We start from the raw sequence: 16,931 nt of genomic DNA on the forward strand, positions 1-16,931 counted from the left end.
GAAAACAACAGCCCCCACATGGGGGAGGGAAAGGGGGGTGCCAACCAAGAGAAGAAGGAACCAGCATGGAGATATCAGACTGGGACTCAGTGGGACCTGGGTCAGGTGGTGGGCAGGGCTTGGGCTAGAATGGGTAGAGCCTGGTCAAGCTATTGGTGGGGCTGAGTCAGGATATGGGTGGGGATGGGCAGGCCCTGGGTCCTAGGTGCCAACCCTGCTCACCTTGCTCTCCGCGGCCAGGATCACCAGGCAGCATGCCTCCACAGGCCCCACTCCACTCTCCGACAGGGAGCCTGTGGTGAGGCCTCGGGAACTTTCTGCACACAAACTCTGGCTGGGGGAGATGCCAGGGTCCTGGGCTGGGAAATCAACACCATGGCAGGTTAGGGCCCATGTGGGAGCTCAACGGCAGGCTCTGGGCAGCCCCTACCTGACTTAGGTGGGGACAGATCGAACCAGGCAAGCCCCCGCCCTCATCTTCCCTTCACAAGAGCACCCTTCCCTGCCACTGCCCACTCAAAACCACCACCTTAACATGACTGTCTAGCTTCTCTGCCAAAGACAGAGTGAATATCTCAGACTGAAACTGCGAATATTTAGCTGCTTCTGATCTTCACAAAAGAAGGTATTCACAGAGTTCTACTGACAGTCTTAAGACACAATCCTGACAGGAGATGAGGAAACTGAGGCAGAGGGGGCAGAGGGCTGGGTCTGAGGGTGCATGAGAGGCAGAGCCCAGGTTGGGATCTAGCCATGAGAGCACCCACCTATTCGTTAACACTACACACTGCCTCCTCACACACAAGGTCTGGTAGGACGTGTGGGGGATTCCTGAGGCAGGAAGTGGGGGCTGTGGCCCAGGGCTCCAGGCACATCCACGGAGACACACCCGGGAGCAGGAAGTGCCAGGGAAGGCTGGAGCTCCCCTGATGCCAGGATATCTCAGGGCAAGCCCAGCCCAGCAGGAAGACCACCCATAGCTCAGACAGTGCTGAGAGAGAGGACCCCAGCTAGGAACAGCCAGACTCTGGGTGTATGGGCTGGCAAAGACCAGGGCTCTGTAGGGCAAGGCTGGTGGTACCCCATGTGGAGGCTGAGCCCCATGAATCTCACTGTTAGAACATGACTGTACCATCTCACCGGAGAAGGCAATGGCAACCCACTCCAGTACTCTTGCCTGGAAAACCCCATGGACAGAGGAACCTGGTAGGCTGCAGTCCATGGGGTCACTAAGAGTTGGACACGACTGAGCGACTTCACTTTCACTTTTCACTTTGATGCATTGGAGAAGGAAATGGCAACCCACTCCAGTGTTCTTGCCTGGAGAATCCTAGGGACGGGGGAGCCTGGTGGGCTGCCGTCTATGGGGTCGCAGAGAGTCAGACATGACTGAAGCGACTTAGCAGCAGCAGCAGCAGTACCATCCCACAGCCATGGGCCACAGGCGCTGAGCTGTGCCCCAAACGAAAAGCCCCCACAGGGTTTGAGAATCAGGACAAAGAATACTGTGAGACTGCTCACTAGTGACTGCTACACTGACCATGCTGGCAAGGTGTTCTAGGACATTTTAAATAGCTTTATGGCTCACAGCCGTGGCTGCTCCCAAGGAAGCAAGTGTGTGGCTCTGAAGCCACGCACAGTGAGCCTACTTCTAATCGCCCAGCAGCATTCATCCCCAGTCCCACAGGCTGTCCCCACAGGTCCTGGTTCAGATCCACTGCCCACTTTCCTATGTCCACAGAAACACCCCTTAATGAGACATCTCCACAAGCCATGCTTGCCACACAGAGCCTCCTGCAGCCAGACCTGACCCTGACCCCCGACACAACATTGTCCCCAAGGCCAGCACAGCCCAGGCCAGGGGAGGCATAAAAGACAGGCCCCTATGTAGGAGGCACTTAGTAAGTGTTAGCTACCACTGCCAGTGCCAGTGCTGAGGACAGCCACGTGCATCACCTCACACACAGCCACTCGCTGTGACAGGTGCCTCTGGGAGACCGGGAGGCCCCTGGGGCTGGCGACTTCCCTCAGGAAGAGCCACTAAAATGAGGAGGCCCTCCAGAACACAGAATGGAATTCACTCTCCTTTTAACTGGAAAGCTCTCAAACCCTGGGGGGTCCTGGTTTTCATCTCTTTTTGGAAAGCTTCTCCTGTGGTGTTCATTCTGTCTCTTAGAAAATCGGTTACTCATTTTCCAGACAATGTGTTCTACAAATAACACTGACACATGTTCTGGACACAAGAAACCCAGGGGTTAGCTCCCCTCCCACCAGCCCTAAGGCCTGAGGCCCCCAGCCAGAAGCACTCACCTCACTACTTGGTCCCCAGGGAGGCCCCATACCACGGGCCTCCTGCAGGGACAGTCCCCACGCAGGGAACAGCAGTCACCACAGTGCTTCGCAGCACTGGTGGAAGCAGTTACACAGTACCTCAACCAATCAGCCACCATCTAACAACCGGGACCCTGCCAAGTCACCCAACCCACCTGCTCCCAGTGAGTCCACCGGTAAAGGTGGAAGGAAACAGAATCCTCCTTACAGGTTTCTTGTGGAGACTCAACAAGATCATTCATGCCACATGCTTTCTACTAGTTTGAGCCACATTAAATTGCATTTTTTTTTTTAGATTAAAATGGTTAAAAATTGGCAGCTTTGTGTTGTTCAAAATAATGCCTGCATTAACAGACACTTGCTCCTTGGAAGAATAGCTGTCAAACCTAGACAGTGTTTTAAAAAGTAGAGACACCACTTTAATGACAAAGGCCTGAAATAGTCAAAACTATGGTTTTTCCAGTAGTCATGTATGGATGTGAGAGTTGGACCATAAAGAAGGCTGAATGCCAAAGAACTGACACTTTTGAACTGTGGTGCTAGAGGAGACTCTTGAGAGTCCCTTGGACTGCAAGGAGATCAAACCAGTCAATCCTAAAGGAAATCAGTCCTGAGTATTCATTGGAAGGACTGGTGCTGAAGGTGAAGCTCCAATACTTTAGTCACCTGATGTGAAGAACTGACTCACTGGAAAAGACAGTGATGCTGGGAATAATAGAAGGCAAGAGGAAAAGGGGTGACAGAGGATGAGATGATTGGATGGCATCACTGAGTCAAAGGACACGAGTCTGAGGAAACTCAGGGAGATAGTGATGGACAGAGAAGCCTGGCGTGCTGCAGTTCATGTGGCTGCAAAGAGTCGGACATAACTTGGAGACTGAGCAACAACAACAACACTACTGAACACAATGAAGGGAAATGAAGAATAAGCAGAGCAGAGGGGACCGTGCTCAAGTGCAGTATGATAGGAGTGTGTGTGTGTGTGTGTGTGAACAAGTGAGCATTTGTGAGTGTGTGTGGGACCTGAGCACGTGAGTGCATGTGAATGAGTGTGTGTGGATGGGTGCACCAAGTATGTGCAGTGAGTACGTGTGGTGTGTGTGTGTGTGACTCTGCGGGGGACACTAAGCCACAGCCATACAAAGTCAAGGGACTATGATACACTCCAGCAGCCACCTTCAAAAAACCTTCCCATTACCTGTGCCGGTGGCCTGCCGCATCCCCACCAGATTCACAGGCCCTTTAATACGAACTTCCTTGAAGCTCAAGGGGTCAGTAATGAGAAAGCTCCTCGGGGCCCTGGCTCTTATAAGCCCTCAGATCCCTGTGGACTACCTACCTCAAGCAGAAACACAACCTTCCCTCTGCACTGGCCAAAGCAGTGTGTGGCCCAGGCTGATCCAGCTGGCCACCCTCATACACCGCCACCAGCCCCCTGAAAATGAACAACTCCTGGGTGCAACCCAGCCATTGCCAGTGCCTAAAGGAGCCCAGGGATGGCGTCCATGCTACAGTGACAACCTGAGAACCCACCTGGGAAGGGCATGGCATGAGTGAACCGTGATTTCTCTCCTCACTTCTCAGGGACTAATGCCGGGGCAGAGGTTCTAGACCCCGACAGACAGCTTGTCAGGAAGTGCCAAGTAAGGTGGTACTGTATCCTCATCAGGCGAGGGGAGTGGGCTGGGTGACGGGGACTGATGGCTCTCGGGTTCTCCTACAAGGACATGCTCAGAGCGTCTCACAGACCAAGAGCTCCTTGCTGGTCGGGTCTCCTCCCTGCACTGCCAGCACTGGGAAGGCTGTGTGGCCAAAGGAGGGCCTGAATGTTGATTAGGCTGAGCTAAGGCCCCACCCTCAGCCTCTGGAGCTGCCTGCGCCCAGGGTGTCTACTAGGCCTGGGTGCCAGAGGCCACTCTAGCATCCCCAAAGGGGGCTGCACCGAGTGACAGTGGCTGAGCTCAGGACCCAGAGACCACAGCCTCCTGGGTCACTGCCCTGCTCTGGAGAGAGGGCTAGTTCCCAGGCACAGCGGGCAGCAATTGGCTGACCCAACATTGTAGAAAACTTGTCTCCAGAGTGCCATGAAATCTACAATGCACGCCTCAGGACAGAGGTGGGGGCTGCTTCTGGCAAGGACCCTCCTGACCCCGCCCCCGGTCATACCTGTCTTCAGGACCACCAGGTGTGAGGCGTCATCTCGCACATAGGACACAGCGGCAATGTCATGGATGGGGACCCTGAGGATGGTGTCCTCCCCGTCCCTCCAGGCCAGCTTGACGTTGTAGGCAGACAGACTGATCACAGCGTCATGCTCCTGGGTCAGGTGTCCGGGGAGCTGGTGGGCTCTCTGGAAGGAACCACACTGCATCAGAAACACAGGGAACACAGGGCCACGGGCTCCCCTAGGACCCTGCACCATGTGTGGCGCACGCAACCCACATAGCCAACGCTGACAAGCAGGGTGCCACTCCCATGCTTGCTCCCGGGATACTGCTGTGTTCAAACCACATGGAGAATTCTTCTGGAACTGCCTTTAGATTCAGACCTGTGGGGTGTGGTTTGGATATCTTGAAAACATGAATTTTGAAAATAGTCCAAAACCACAAGGAGCAAGCCTGGAGAATAAAAGTTAATACGCAGGCTGAGGAAAAATAAGGCCAGGGGACCAAGTGCACCCTTAATGTGATAGGACTGGGTCACCCCTCATGGTCATAAAGGCCCAGGGTCAGAGGGCCAAGAGTTGGTGTCAGAAAACAAGGGTCAGAGGTCAGGGTTATGAGGTGGAGCAGGCTGAGGGTCAGAGGTCAGGGATGGGGGTAGAGCAGGCTGTCAGGCAGAAGGGTTACCTTTGCATTGTCTATGAAATGCAGGATTTCGGTCCTACTGGAAGGATTCAGGTATCCTGGTATGGACGTTAACTGACCTAAATACTGAAAGAAAGTGGAAAGAGGAAGTGCCATGAGCAAGGGAAGATGAGCCAACACCATCAAGGGCCATAGAACATCGCAAAAGCCTTGTATATTCCCACCACAGGCTGGTTGGCCGTAGTCCCAGCTCGCAGTGGGGGCCTCCTCTAGGCAGCATGCTCCAAATTTTTAGTAAAATCTCTACTGGCTGAGGAGGACACTCCCACGCTTCCCACCACACTGCATCAATGTTGTCATCAAAGTCCTGCAAAGGACACCTCAAAACTAGTTTGGTGGAATTTGTATTCTAAAAAGGCAGATAAGAGAATTCCCTGGCAATCCAGTGGTTAGGACTCCGGGCTTCCACTGCAGGGGCCCTGGTTCAATCCTACAAGCCACATGGTGTGGCCAAAAGATAAAAAAATAAAAGGATAAGACAAGGATGGCTTGTGTTCCCGGATCACAGTTGGAAATTGAAAACAATAGCTCTGAACAATCTGCTAAAAAGGAAACATATTAAATCATAAAGGGCCAGGCAGCTGAGCGATGAGCACAGAGAAAGAAGTGACAGGAGGCCATGAAGCACTTGGCTAACAAACCTCAAGGGTCTTGAATATGGCGTGGACACAGTGAGAGCTGTGTTCACATCACCACCAATTACCACAGGTGTTATATGTGCTTTAATGGATTTTACTGATTCCTCTCCAAGAACAGATCTCTTACACTCGACATTTCTGAGCCTCTAATTTTTAAGGTTGCTGTTAACAGGATGACAATGGACTTTGTGTATCTGGTTCCACATGTAAAGTCGTCACTACTGTTCTCAAGAGAAAAGAGCTGAACAAATGAACATGTCTTCTCAGATCCATCAGAGAATGAGGTCACAAATTGCTTCCCCCAAAACTGGAGAGAGCAACAGGGGACAGAGAATCACAGCCCCCAGGGAGAAGCTGCAGGGGCCAGGTGGGCAGGCGCATTGGAAGGGGGCTGACAAAAGGCTGGACGTGGGCATGGACGAGCTTAAGACAAAACTCTGGGGCCAGTCATACAGGGTCCCAGGTTTACTTAAGCTCTACCTCCAGGAGGCCCCCCTAGCCAGGATTCTCAGAAGTTGTCTGCAGCTTCTGGTGGGGCGGGGGGAAGAAACCACTTCCAACTATGACCAGTAATTTGCTCTCTTCAACAAGGGTCTTTTTTCAAGGAAAACTATTTGACCAGGGCCTGACCCACCTGGGGAAAGGTAAACACCAACTCCAGCCCCCCAGCAGCTCTGTCCCTCCTAAATAAGACATGTGTGTGACGGTCACAGCCCAGGGGCACAAGCTCACAGGACGACAGAGACCTACTCATCAGAGGGCTAGTGCGCTCCCCTCCCCAGCAGCCCCACTGCATCCACGGGCGCCTGTACAACAGGAGATGACATGTATCGGACCCTTTTAATAGCACACAGCTGCAGCCAACAGTAAACACAGCCTAATTCCTGGCCACATAAATACACAGCCTCACCTCTTTACCTCAGCTCCTCTCACCTGAATCACCACACCCAGCTTTCAACAAAAAATTACAAGGCATGCTAAGGCAAAAAAACACTGAACAGACAAGGCAAGCATCAGAATCAGACTCAGATACAGCAGAGGTTTTGGAGTGATCAGACCAGGAATTTAAAACATCTATGATTAGTAACTCCAGTATTCTTGCCTGGAGAATTCTACGGACAAAGAAGCATGGCAGGTTACAGTCCATGGGGTCGCAAAGAGTCAGACACAACCGAGTGACTAACAATTACTTAGCCTGGTGGCTCAGATGGTAACAAATCTGCAATGTGGGAGACTCAGGTTCGATCCCTGGATCAGGAAGATTCCCTGGAGAAGGGAATGGCAACCCACTCCAATATTCTTTCCTGGAGAATTCCATGGACAGAGCAGCTTGGCAGGCTACAGACCTGTAGCCTGTAGTCTGACTCTTTGCAACCTCATGGTGGCAACTAATACTTTCACGATTAATATGCTAAGGGCTATAATTAAGTGAACATCATCCAAGAGCTGATGGGCAATGTAAGCAAAGAGACAGAAATTCTAAAAAAATCGAGGGGAAATGTTAAAAACCAAAAACAGTACAACAGAAATGAAAAATGTTTTTGATGGGTTCATCAGCAAATGGACACAGACAAGAGAAAAACCAATGCGCTCAGAGATATGTCAGTAAAAAGTCTCAAAACTGAAAAGGAAATTGGGGGTGGGGGAGGAAAAAACAAACAAAAACGGAACAGAATATTCAAAAGCAGAAAATTACAAAAGGTATAAATAATAAATGTGCAATGGGACTACCAGAAAAAGGAGAGGGAAAAAACACAGGAAGGGACTTCCCTGGTGGTCCAGTGGTTAGGACTCTGCACTTCTACTGTCGGAGGGCCCAGGTTTGATCCCTGATCGAGGACCTAAGATCCCACCAGTTGCATGGCACAGCTAAAAAAGAAAGAAACACGAGAAATACCTGAAGTGATAATGGCTGAGAATTTCCTCAACACCAAAACCACAGACCCAGCAAGCTCAGAGGACATCAAGCAGGATAAACAGCAAAACGAAAAACAAAACCAAAAAACTGCACCTAGGCATATCATATTCAAACTGCAAAAAAAAAAAAAAATCAAAGACAGAGAAAACCCTGAAGCCACAAGAAAACAGCAAATAGCACCTTACCTACAAAGAAACAAGAATAATAATATAGCAACAACTGTATCAAACTTGTCCTCAGAAACCATGCAAGCAACAGAAGAGTGAGATACTAAAGCACTGAAAGAAAAACCCACCAACCTACACTTCTGTATCTGGTGAAACTTCAAAAGCGAAAGAGAAATCAAGATTTTCTCAGACAAACAAAAATTGGGGGATTTCATGAGTACTTGGCAAGAAATGAGAACTTATTCGGAGAAAAGGGAAATGATTTGGTCAGCAACTGATCTATTTCAAGGAAAAAAAATAAGAGAAGAAATACACAAAGGTAAAATAATACCTTCTACTTTTTTAATTGTAACTGACCTAAGAAATAACAGTTTGTTCAAAACAAAGATTGTAAGAGGTATTCAATGATTATAGCTTAGGGAAAAGTGAAATGAATGGCAGCACATTATATGGGACAGAGGGAGGAACTGGGAATATTTGGTTATGAGGTATCTGCACCACCTGTGAAGCAAGGTACTGTTATTTGAAACTGGATCTAAATTAGATATAAATGTATTCTGCAAACCCTTGGGCAACCACTAAAAGTATTCATAAAGAAGTAAAACTGATACGTTAAGACAGGAGAAACTATGGAATCATACAAAATGCCCAAATAAAACCATATAAAGGGGACTTCCCTGGTTGTGCAGTGGATAGAAATTTGCCTGCCAATGCAGGGGACACGGGTTCAATCCCTGGTCTGGGAAGATTCCACATGCCGCAAAGCAACTAAGCCCGTGTGCCACAACTACTGAGCCTCCGCTCTAAGGCCCGTGTGCTGCAACTCCTGAAGCCCGCGCGCCCCAGAGCCTGTGCTCCACAGCAAGAGGAACCACTGCAAGGCGAAGCATGAGCACTGCCGTGGACAGCAGCCCCTGCTCACTGCAACTAGAGAAAAGTCAAAGTGAAGTCGCTCAGGCCTGTCTGACTCTGCGACCCCATGGACTGCAGCCCACCAGGCTCCTCCGTCCATGGGATTCTCCAGGCAAGAGTACTGGAGTGGGTTGCCATGTCCTTCTCCAGGGGATCTTCCCGACCTGGGGATTAAACCCGGGTCTCCCACATTGCAGGCAGATGCTTTACCATCTGAGCCATCAGGGAATCCCTCCACAAAGCAATGAAGCAGAGAAAGCCTGCACAAAGCAACGAAGACCTAGTGCAACCGGAAAAAACAAAAAGGTGGAAGACCAAACAAAAAACAAGAACAAACAGGAAACAATTAAAAATATGGTAAATATTAATCCACTGATATCAACAATCACTTAAAGTGTGAACCGTCTCAATATACCAATTAAAAAACAAAAACTGTCAGATTCTAAAAAAATTCAAAACACAACTATCTTTTGTCTACAAGAAACCCACTTTAAGGACAGGTGTTAAATAAATACATAAAATAAAATGAAGTAATTTCACTAACACATAACAATCCTTAATGTATGTGCACCTGATAACAGAGCTTAAAATTCACATGAGGCAAAAACTGAGAACTACAGGGAGAAACAGATGAATCAACTAATACAATCAAAGACTTCAGCACCCACCTCCTCTCACAAACGGACAGATCCAGCAGGCAGAAAATGATTAAGGATGAAGGCGAACTCAACCTTCTCAATCAACTGAATATAACTAACAACAACAGACTACTTCATCCAACAACATCATTCAAAAGAATATACTTTCATTTCCAGTTTACATGAACATTCACCAGGATGGAACACATTCTGGGCCATAAAACACACCTAAATAAATTTAAGAGAATAGAAACCATATAAAGTTATGCTCTCAGATCCCAGTGGAATTCCTCGAAAGACACAATCTACCAAAATTCACACAAGAAGAAATGGATAATGTGAACAGGTATGAGTTATTAAAGAAACTGAATCAATAATAACTTCTAAAACAGAAAGTATCAGGCCAAGACAGGTTCCCTGGTGAATTCAACTTAATATTTATTTAAGGAAGAAATTATATCAAGTTTCTATACTCTTCCAGAAAACAAAAACAGAGAAAATACTCCCTAACCCATTCTATGAGGCAGCTTTACCTTAGTACCAAAACCAAAGATACTGTAAGAAAGGAAAGATCAATATTTCTCATAAAGAGATTAAAAAAATCCTCAACAAAATATTGGCAAATCCAATCCAATGTTTAAAGAGTTATACACCAAAAGCAAGTGGTATTTATCCAAGGTATGCAAAGTTGACTCTACATTCAAAATCATTTAATGTGATCTATCACATTAACAGGCTGAAGAAGAAAAATCGTAATATCAAACAAATGCAGAAAAAGCATCTGATGACATCTAATATTCATTCATAACAAAAACTAAGCAAACTTGAAACAGGGGAATTTCCTCAACCTGATAAAGAGCATGTACAAAATCCCTACAGTTAATATCAATACTTAATGGTAAGAAGTTCTAAGATGGCCTAAGATCAGAACAAGGACACAATGTCCCCTTTCACCACTGCTTTTCAATACTGTATTGGAAGTCCTAGCTGATGGAATAGGACAAGAGAGGGAAATAAAAGGTATAGATTGGGAGGAAAGAAATCAAACTTTGTTTGCAGATGCCTCTCTGACCGGGGAACCAAGCAGGCAGGTCACTCTGGGGATTATCAAATGCAAGGAAGGTAAACACAGAAGCTTGAGTCAGTTCACCAACTGCTGTGCCTGGCAACCACCTGCCCACGCAAAAAAGAAAACTGGCACAGAGAGGAGAGGAACTAGCAGAAGCTCACACAGGGCACAGTGGCAGACAGAGGCTGAATCTAAGCAGTCAGTTCCACTAAACTTCAGAAAAGCTGCTTCCAAAAGCTGTTCAGTGAGTGCTGGGGAACTCCATAAGGAAATGCATACTTATTCTGAAAAGTTTTAGAGTTTATCCTTTCTAAGGTGGGGGTGAGGGACAGAAAATAAAACTAAACTCTGTATTGGGGCTTCCATGATAGCTCAGTTGGTAAAGAATCCGCCTGCAACGCCAGAGACCTCGGTTTGATTTCTGGGTCAGGACGATCCACTGGAGAAGGGATAGGCTACTCACTCCAGTATTCTTGGGATTCCTCTGTGGCTCAGCTGGTAAAGAATCCACCTGCAATCGGGAGACCTGGGTTTGATCCCTGGGTTGGGAAGATCCCCTGGAGAAGAGAAAGGCTACCCATCCCAGTATTCTGACCTGGAGAATTCCATGGACTGTACAGTCCATGGGGTCGCAAAGAGTCAGACACGACTGAGCGACTTTCACCTCACTTCATTTCAAACTGTGTATTTATTTCCCCACTCTACAGGGCCGAGAATCCACTCCTCTGATAGAGCAGTTTAGAAATAAATAAGCGGCACATCTAATTACTGGCTCATACTTAGCGTGTCACAAGTGAACACTCCAGAACGTTTCTACAGATGTACAGTTAGCAGAGGTCTTTCCATCCTCTTCTTATGTGCTCATGTAAACCACATGCAGACCCTTGCATATCTATCCTCACATTTCCTGATTTCAAGTCTTACTGCTGCTGCTGCTGCTGCTAAGTCGCTTCAGTCGTGTCTGACTCTGTGCGACCCCAGAGACGGCAGCCCACCAGGCTCCTCCGTCCCTGGGATTCTCCAGGCAAGAACACTGGAATGGGTTGCCATTTCCTTCTCCAATGCATGAAAGTGAAAGTGAAGTCGCTCAGTCCTGTTTGACTCTTAGTGACCCCATGGACTGCAGCCTACCAGGCTCCTCTGTCCGTGAGATTTTCCAGCCAAGAGTACTGGAGTGGGGTGCCATCGCCTTCTCCACAAGTCTTACTACAAAGCCACAATAACCAATAGTGAAGTCTTACTACAAAGCCACAATAACCAATACTGAGGAACTGGCATAAAGACAGACATACAAAGCAATGAAATAGAACAGAGAGTCAGAAATAAACCTGCACACACAGTATCAGTTGATCTCCGACACAGGGACCAAGACCATTCAATGGGAAAAGGACAATCTTTTCAACAAATGGTACTGAGAAAACAACATTCCATACACAAAGAATAAAGTTGGGCCCTCACCTAACACCATATACAAAAATTAACTCAAATGGATCAAACACCTAAATTTAAGACCTGAAACTCTAAGACTCTTAGAAGAAAACATAAAGAAAAGCAGCTTCACGGCATTGGATGTGGCAGTGATTTATTGGCTATGATACCAAAAGCACAGGCAATAACAAAACGTGGAAACACCTCAATTCTTGGCAGAAGAATGGATAAACCCAATGTGTTATAAACAATGGGATATTACTCATTGTTAAAAAGGAAATTCTGACACATGCTACAACATGGATAAGTTCAGTTCAGTTCAGCCACTCAGTCATGTCTGACTCTTTGCAACCCCAGCACGCCAGGCCTCCCTGTCCATCACCAACGCCCAGAGTTTACCCAAACTCATGTCCATTGAGTCGATGATGCCATCCAACCATCTCATCCTCTGTTGTCCCCTTCTCCTCCTGCCCTCAATTTTTCCCAGCATCAGGGTCTTTTCAAATGAGTCAGCTCTTCGCATCAGGTGGACAAAGTATTGGAGTTTCAGCTTCAACATCAGTCCTTCCAACAAGGCGGATAAACCCAGGCACAAAGAGGCAAACACTACATGATTCCACTTATATGAGGTACCTAGAGTGGTCAAATTCACAGAGACAGACAGTAGAACGGTGGCTGCCAGACGCTGCGGCCAAGGAGACATAGGGTTACTGTTTAACAGGTACAGAGTGCCAGTATGGCAAGGTGAAAACAATTCCGAACATGAATGGTAGTAAAGGGTGCACAGCGATGTGAATGTCAAAACTATTCAAAAAACAAAACCCATTCAACTGTACACTTAAAAATGGTTAAGACAGTATGGCAAAACCAATACAATATTGTAAAGTAATTAGCCTCTAATTAAAATAAATAAATTATTTTTTTTAATAAATAAATTATTTTTTTTTAAATGGTGAAGATGGTAAATTTTACGTTATGTGCATTTTACCACAATTTAAGAAAAACTTTTAATGGGGGGGGGAAGCATAGGCAGCAAGAAAAAAAATATAATAAATCAGACTTCATCAAAATTTAAAACTCTGTACATCAAAATATAAATATTAAATATTAAATATCAAAGGACACAATCAACCAAGTCCAAAGGCAACCTACCCAATGGGAGAAAATAACTGCAATCAGATATCTGACAAGAAGTTAATACCCAGAATATACAAAGAACTGTAACTCCACAACAAAAAACTAACAACCTGATTTAAAAATAGGCAACAGACTTAAATAGGCATTTCTCCAAAGGTGATATACAGATGGCCAACACACAAAAGGATTCTCAATATCACTAGTAATTAGGGAAATGCAAATCAAAACCACAATGAGATATTACTTCACACCCATCTGAAAGGGCTAGTCTCAAAACAGAAAATAATACGTTGCTGAGGACATGGAGAAACTGGAATGCTTGCACACCGCTGGTGGGAATGTAAAATGGTTCAGTCAATATGGAAAACAGTATGGTCATAACTTAATAAAACACAGAATTAACCTTTGATGCAGCAAGTCCACTTCTGGATACACATGTAAAAGAATTCCAAGCAGACGTTAAACTCTTAGAAGAAAACATAGGGCAAAAGCTTTGTGATATTGGATTTGGCAATGACTTCTTGGTTATGACACCAACGGAACAGGCAATAAAGGGAAAAACAGACAGACTTTGAAATTTTGTACATTAAAAGATACTATCCAGAGTAAAACAGCAACCAGCAGAATGGAAGAAAATATCTGCAAATCATCTATCTGACAAGAGAACTCCTAAAACTCAACAAAAGACATCTGATGCCAAATGGGCAAAGGACCTGAATAGACTTTTCTCCAACGAAGACGTGTGTGCGGCATGCTCAATCACTCAGCTGTGTCTGACTCTGCAACCTCATGGACTGTAGACCACCAGGCTCCTCTGTCCATGGAGTTTTCCAGGCAAGAATACTGGAGTGGGTTGTCATTTCCTACTTCAGGGGATCTTCCTGGCCCAGGGACCAAACCTATGTCTCCTCCACTGGTAGACAGATTCTTTACCACTGAGCCACCAGAGAAGCCACAAAGAAGGTACACAAATGTCCAGTGAGCACATGAAAAGATGCTCAAGATCACCAGTCATTAGATACATACAATCAAAGCAACAATGAGATAGTGCCTCACACTCATTAGGATGGCTAGTGAAAAACAAAAACAAAGAAACAAAGGGCCTCCCTGGTGGTCCAGTGGCAAAGACTTCAAGCTCCCAACGCAGGGGCCCGGGTTCCACCCCTGATTGGGGAACTAGATCCCACGTGCCACAGCCAAGAGCTCGCAGGCCACAACGCAAATCAAAGATCCCATGTGCCCCAACCAAGACCCAGCACAACCAAATAAATATTAAAACACACACACACACAGAAAACAACAAGTTGTTAGTGAGGATGTAGAGATACTGGAACACCTATGCGCTGTTGATGGGAATATAAAACAGAATTACCATATGACCCAGCAATTCCACTCCACACACACACACACACACCTCATCCCCCAAAAGAATTGAAAGCACAGTCTCAAAGAGGTTTTTGTACCCTCATGTTCACAGCAGCATTATTCACAGTAACTACAACATGGAAGCAACCCAAGTGTCTACTGATGGATGAATGGATAAGCAAAATGAAGTATATCCATACACTAGAATATTGTTCAGCCTTAAAAAGGGAGGAAATTCTGTAATACATTACAACATGGGTAAAAATTGAGAATACTATGCTAAGTGAAATAAGTCCGTCACAGAAAGACTAATAGCGTCTGATTCCACTAATATGAGGTTTCTAGAGCGGTCAAATTCACAGACACAGAAAGACAGATGGCTGCCAGGGGCTGTGGGGAAGAAAGAATGGGAAGTCTTTATTTACTAGGCGCAGTTTCGGATTTACAAGATGAAAAGGATTATGGTGACGCTGCACAGCCACACGCGCACGTCTAACCCCACGGAACTGCACACTTCGAAATGCTTAAGATGGCATGTTTTATGCTATATTTTAACACAATTAGAAAAAGAAAAAAAATAGAAAGCAGATACCTGAACAAACTTTTGTATGCCCATGTTCACAGCAGCATTATTCAGAATAGTCAAAAGGTAGAAACAAACCAACGCCCACTGACAGCTGAAGAGAATATATATACAATGCAATAGTATTTAGTCTCAAAAAAAAAAAAAAGAATTCTGACACAGGCTACAACATGGATGAAACTTGAGTACGTTATACTAAATGTAATTAAAGCCAATCACAAAAGACAAATACTGTATGATTCCACTTACACGACATTCCTAGAAGAGTCAAATTTAGAGACAGAAAGCAGAATGGCGGTTGCCAGGGGCTGAGGGAATAGGAAGTTACTGTTTAATGGGAAGGGTTTCAGATTGAGAAGATTAAAAAGATCTGGAAGTAGATGGTGATGATGACTGCACAACTATATCAATGTACTTACTGCCACCGAAATATACACTTAAACATGGTTAATTTTATGTGATGCATATTTTGCCACAATGAAAAAATCTTTTCATTGCTTTACTCAATAACTGTATTTGCTAAAAGCTTTTTGAATTATAATCAATATTATACTATATATTAGTTACCACTTCTAGATTTGCAGCATCCAAAATTGCTAATTTTGTTTAAATTCAAATAGTTTAATAATAATAATAAAAAAAAACTAAGTTGGGGTCATATAAAAATGCCCCGGTATTACATCTGCATGGCTGCACAAGAACTGCCCCTGCCTTTACATGGCCTGGGGGACACAACGTCACCACCAGTCTCATCTTTCTCAAAGTGCCACAATGCTTCAAATTCAGGCTCACAAATCACCAAAAAGGATTCTACTGTCTTCACAGAGGTGAGGCCTCATTCATTTGAGATTTTTTTCACTGTACAACGTGTATTAGTAAAACAAATGTTACCAAAAAGGAAACGAGCAGCTCTGATCCCTGCTAGAACTCGAGATGGGACAGTGTGGGCCTTCTGGACAGATCTGACCCTGCCCTGGGCAGTTCCCTGGCCAGTGCTGACCAACATGCAGTGCCTCCGACTCCAAAATCAGGGACCAGTCCACACCTGCTGTGAGGTGACATGGTGTCGGATGCTGTGCCAATGAACTCAGAGGGATGAATGTGATGGGACAAAAGAGACCAAGGGAACATCTGACGAGCACTCACATCAGCTCCATCAGCCCTGGGATCAAAAGTGGACTGTCCTGGGCACTGGCTATCCCCACCGCTTTCTCTAGTGCCCTTATAGAGACTGCAGCTGACTCAGGAGCATGCTGGTGAGCTCACCACTTCAGCTCTAAACAGCCGAAAGCACTTCCAAAAATAATTGCTAATGAGATACAAGAAAAGTCCATTTGTACCTTAAGCCTAAGTCAGCCTCCCTAGAACATGCACCTCTCTGGCCTTGACCTACACGCTTCCTATGGCAGAGCATGGGTGCTGATGGGAGGGAGGGACTCTGAGACTTGGATGGGGGACCCCTAGGGAGATGCACTTGAGACCTACACACACACACCTGCCTTGCTTGCAAACTACACACAGGCCTCACCGGATGGGCAACTCTCTTGACAATACTTCTCCCTGGGGTCTGCCCTCTCCCTTCCCAGCCAAAGACCTGTTCCTGAAGTCAAATTTCAGCATAGCAGGACTGGGACCTGCTGGTCCTACTAAACGGAGAAGCCTGAACACTGATGGAGCAGCAGGTACCAGATGGAGGCGGATGGAGCCCTACTACTCCATGTAGACGAGCACTGTCTATGGAGCTCTGCCCATAGACTTTAACCCCGGTCAGGGGCCCGGACACGGCTCTCACTCGCTGCTCGTACAGCTTAGGAGCTCAGCAAACTTGAAGCCTGTGTTAAACCCAATGGAGATGGCAGAACTGTGGATAAAGGTTTC

The 16,931-nt window shown here is 46.3% G+C and overlaps 1 protein-coding gene across 8 annotated transcripts in view; it reads right to left on the minus strand.

Annotated features, from left to right (window-relative positions):
• The window catches only part of CCM2 (CCM2 scaffold protein), a 53,494-nt gene that overhangs the window by 4,848 nt on the left and 31,715 nt on the right, over positions 1-16,931 (minus strand). For 7 of the 8 annotated variants that reach the window (XM_019958918.2, XM_019958916.2, XM_019958915.2 and 4 more), the window contains 3 exons: positions 5,181-5,264; positions 4,498-4,681; positions 223-359 (listed from right to left, as the gene is read on the minus strand). In XM_019958918.2, coding sequence (XP_019814477.1) covers positions 223-359; positions 4,498-4,681; positions 5,181-5,264 — 405 coding nt within the window. The remainder of the gene's footprint in view (positions 1-222; positions 360-4,497; positions 4,682-5,180; positions 5,265-16,931) is intronic. The other variant, XM_070787996.1, reaches the window with a different exon arrangement.

The sequence above is a fragment of the Bos indicus genome, chromosome 4, assembly GCF_029378745.1.
Source record: "Bos indicus isolate NIAB-ARS_2022 breed Sahiwal x Tharparkar chromosome 4, NIAB-ARS_B.indTharparkar_mat_pri_1.0, whole genome shotgun sequence".
NCBI classification, from domain to species: domain Eukaryota; kingdom Metazoa; phylum Chordata; class Mammalia; order Artiodactyla; family Bovidae; genus Bos; species Bos indicus.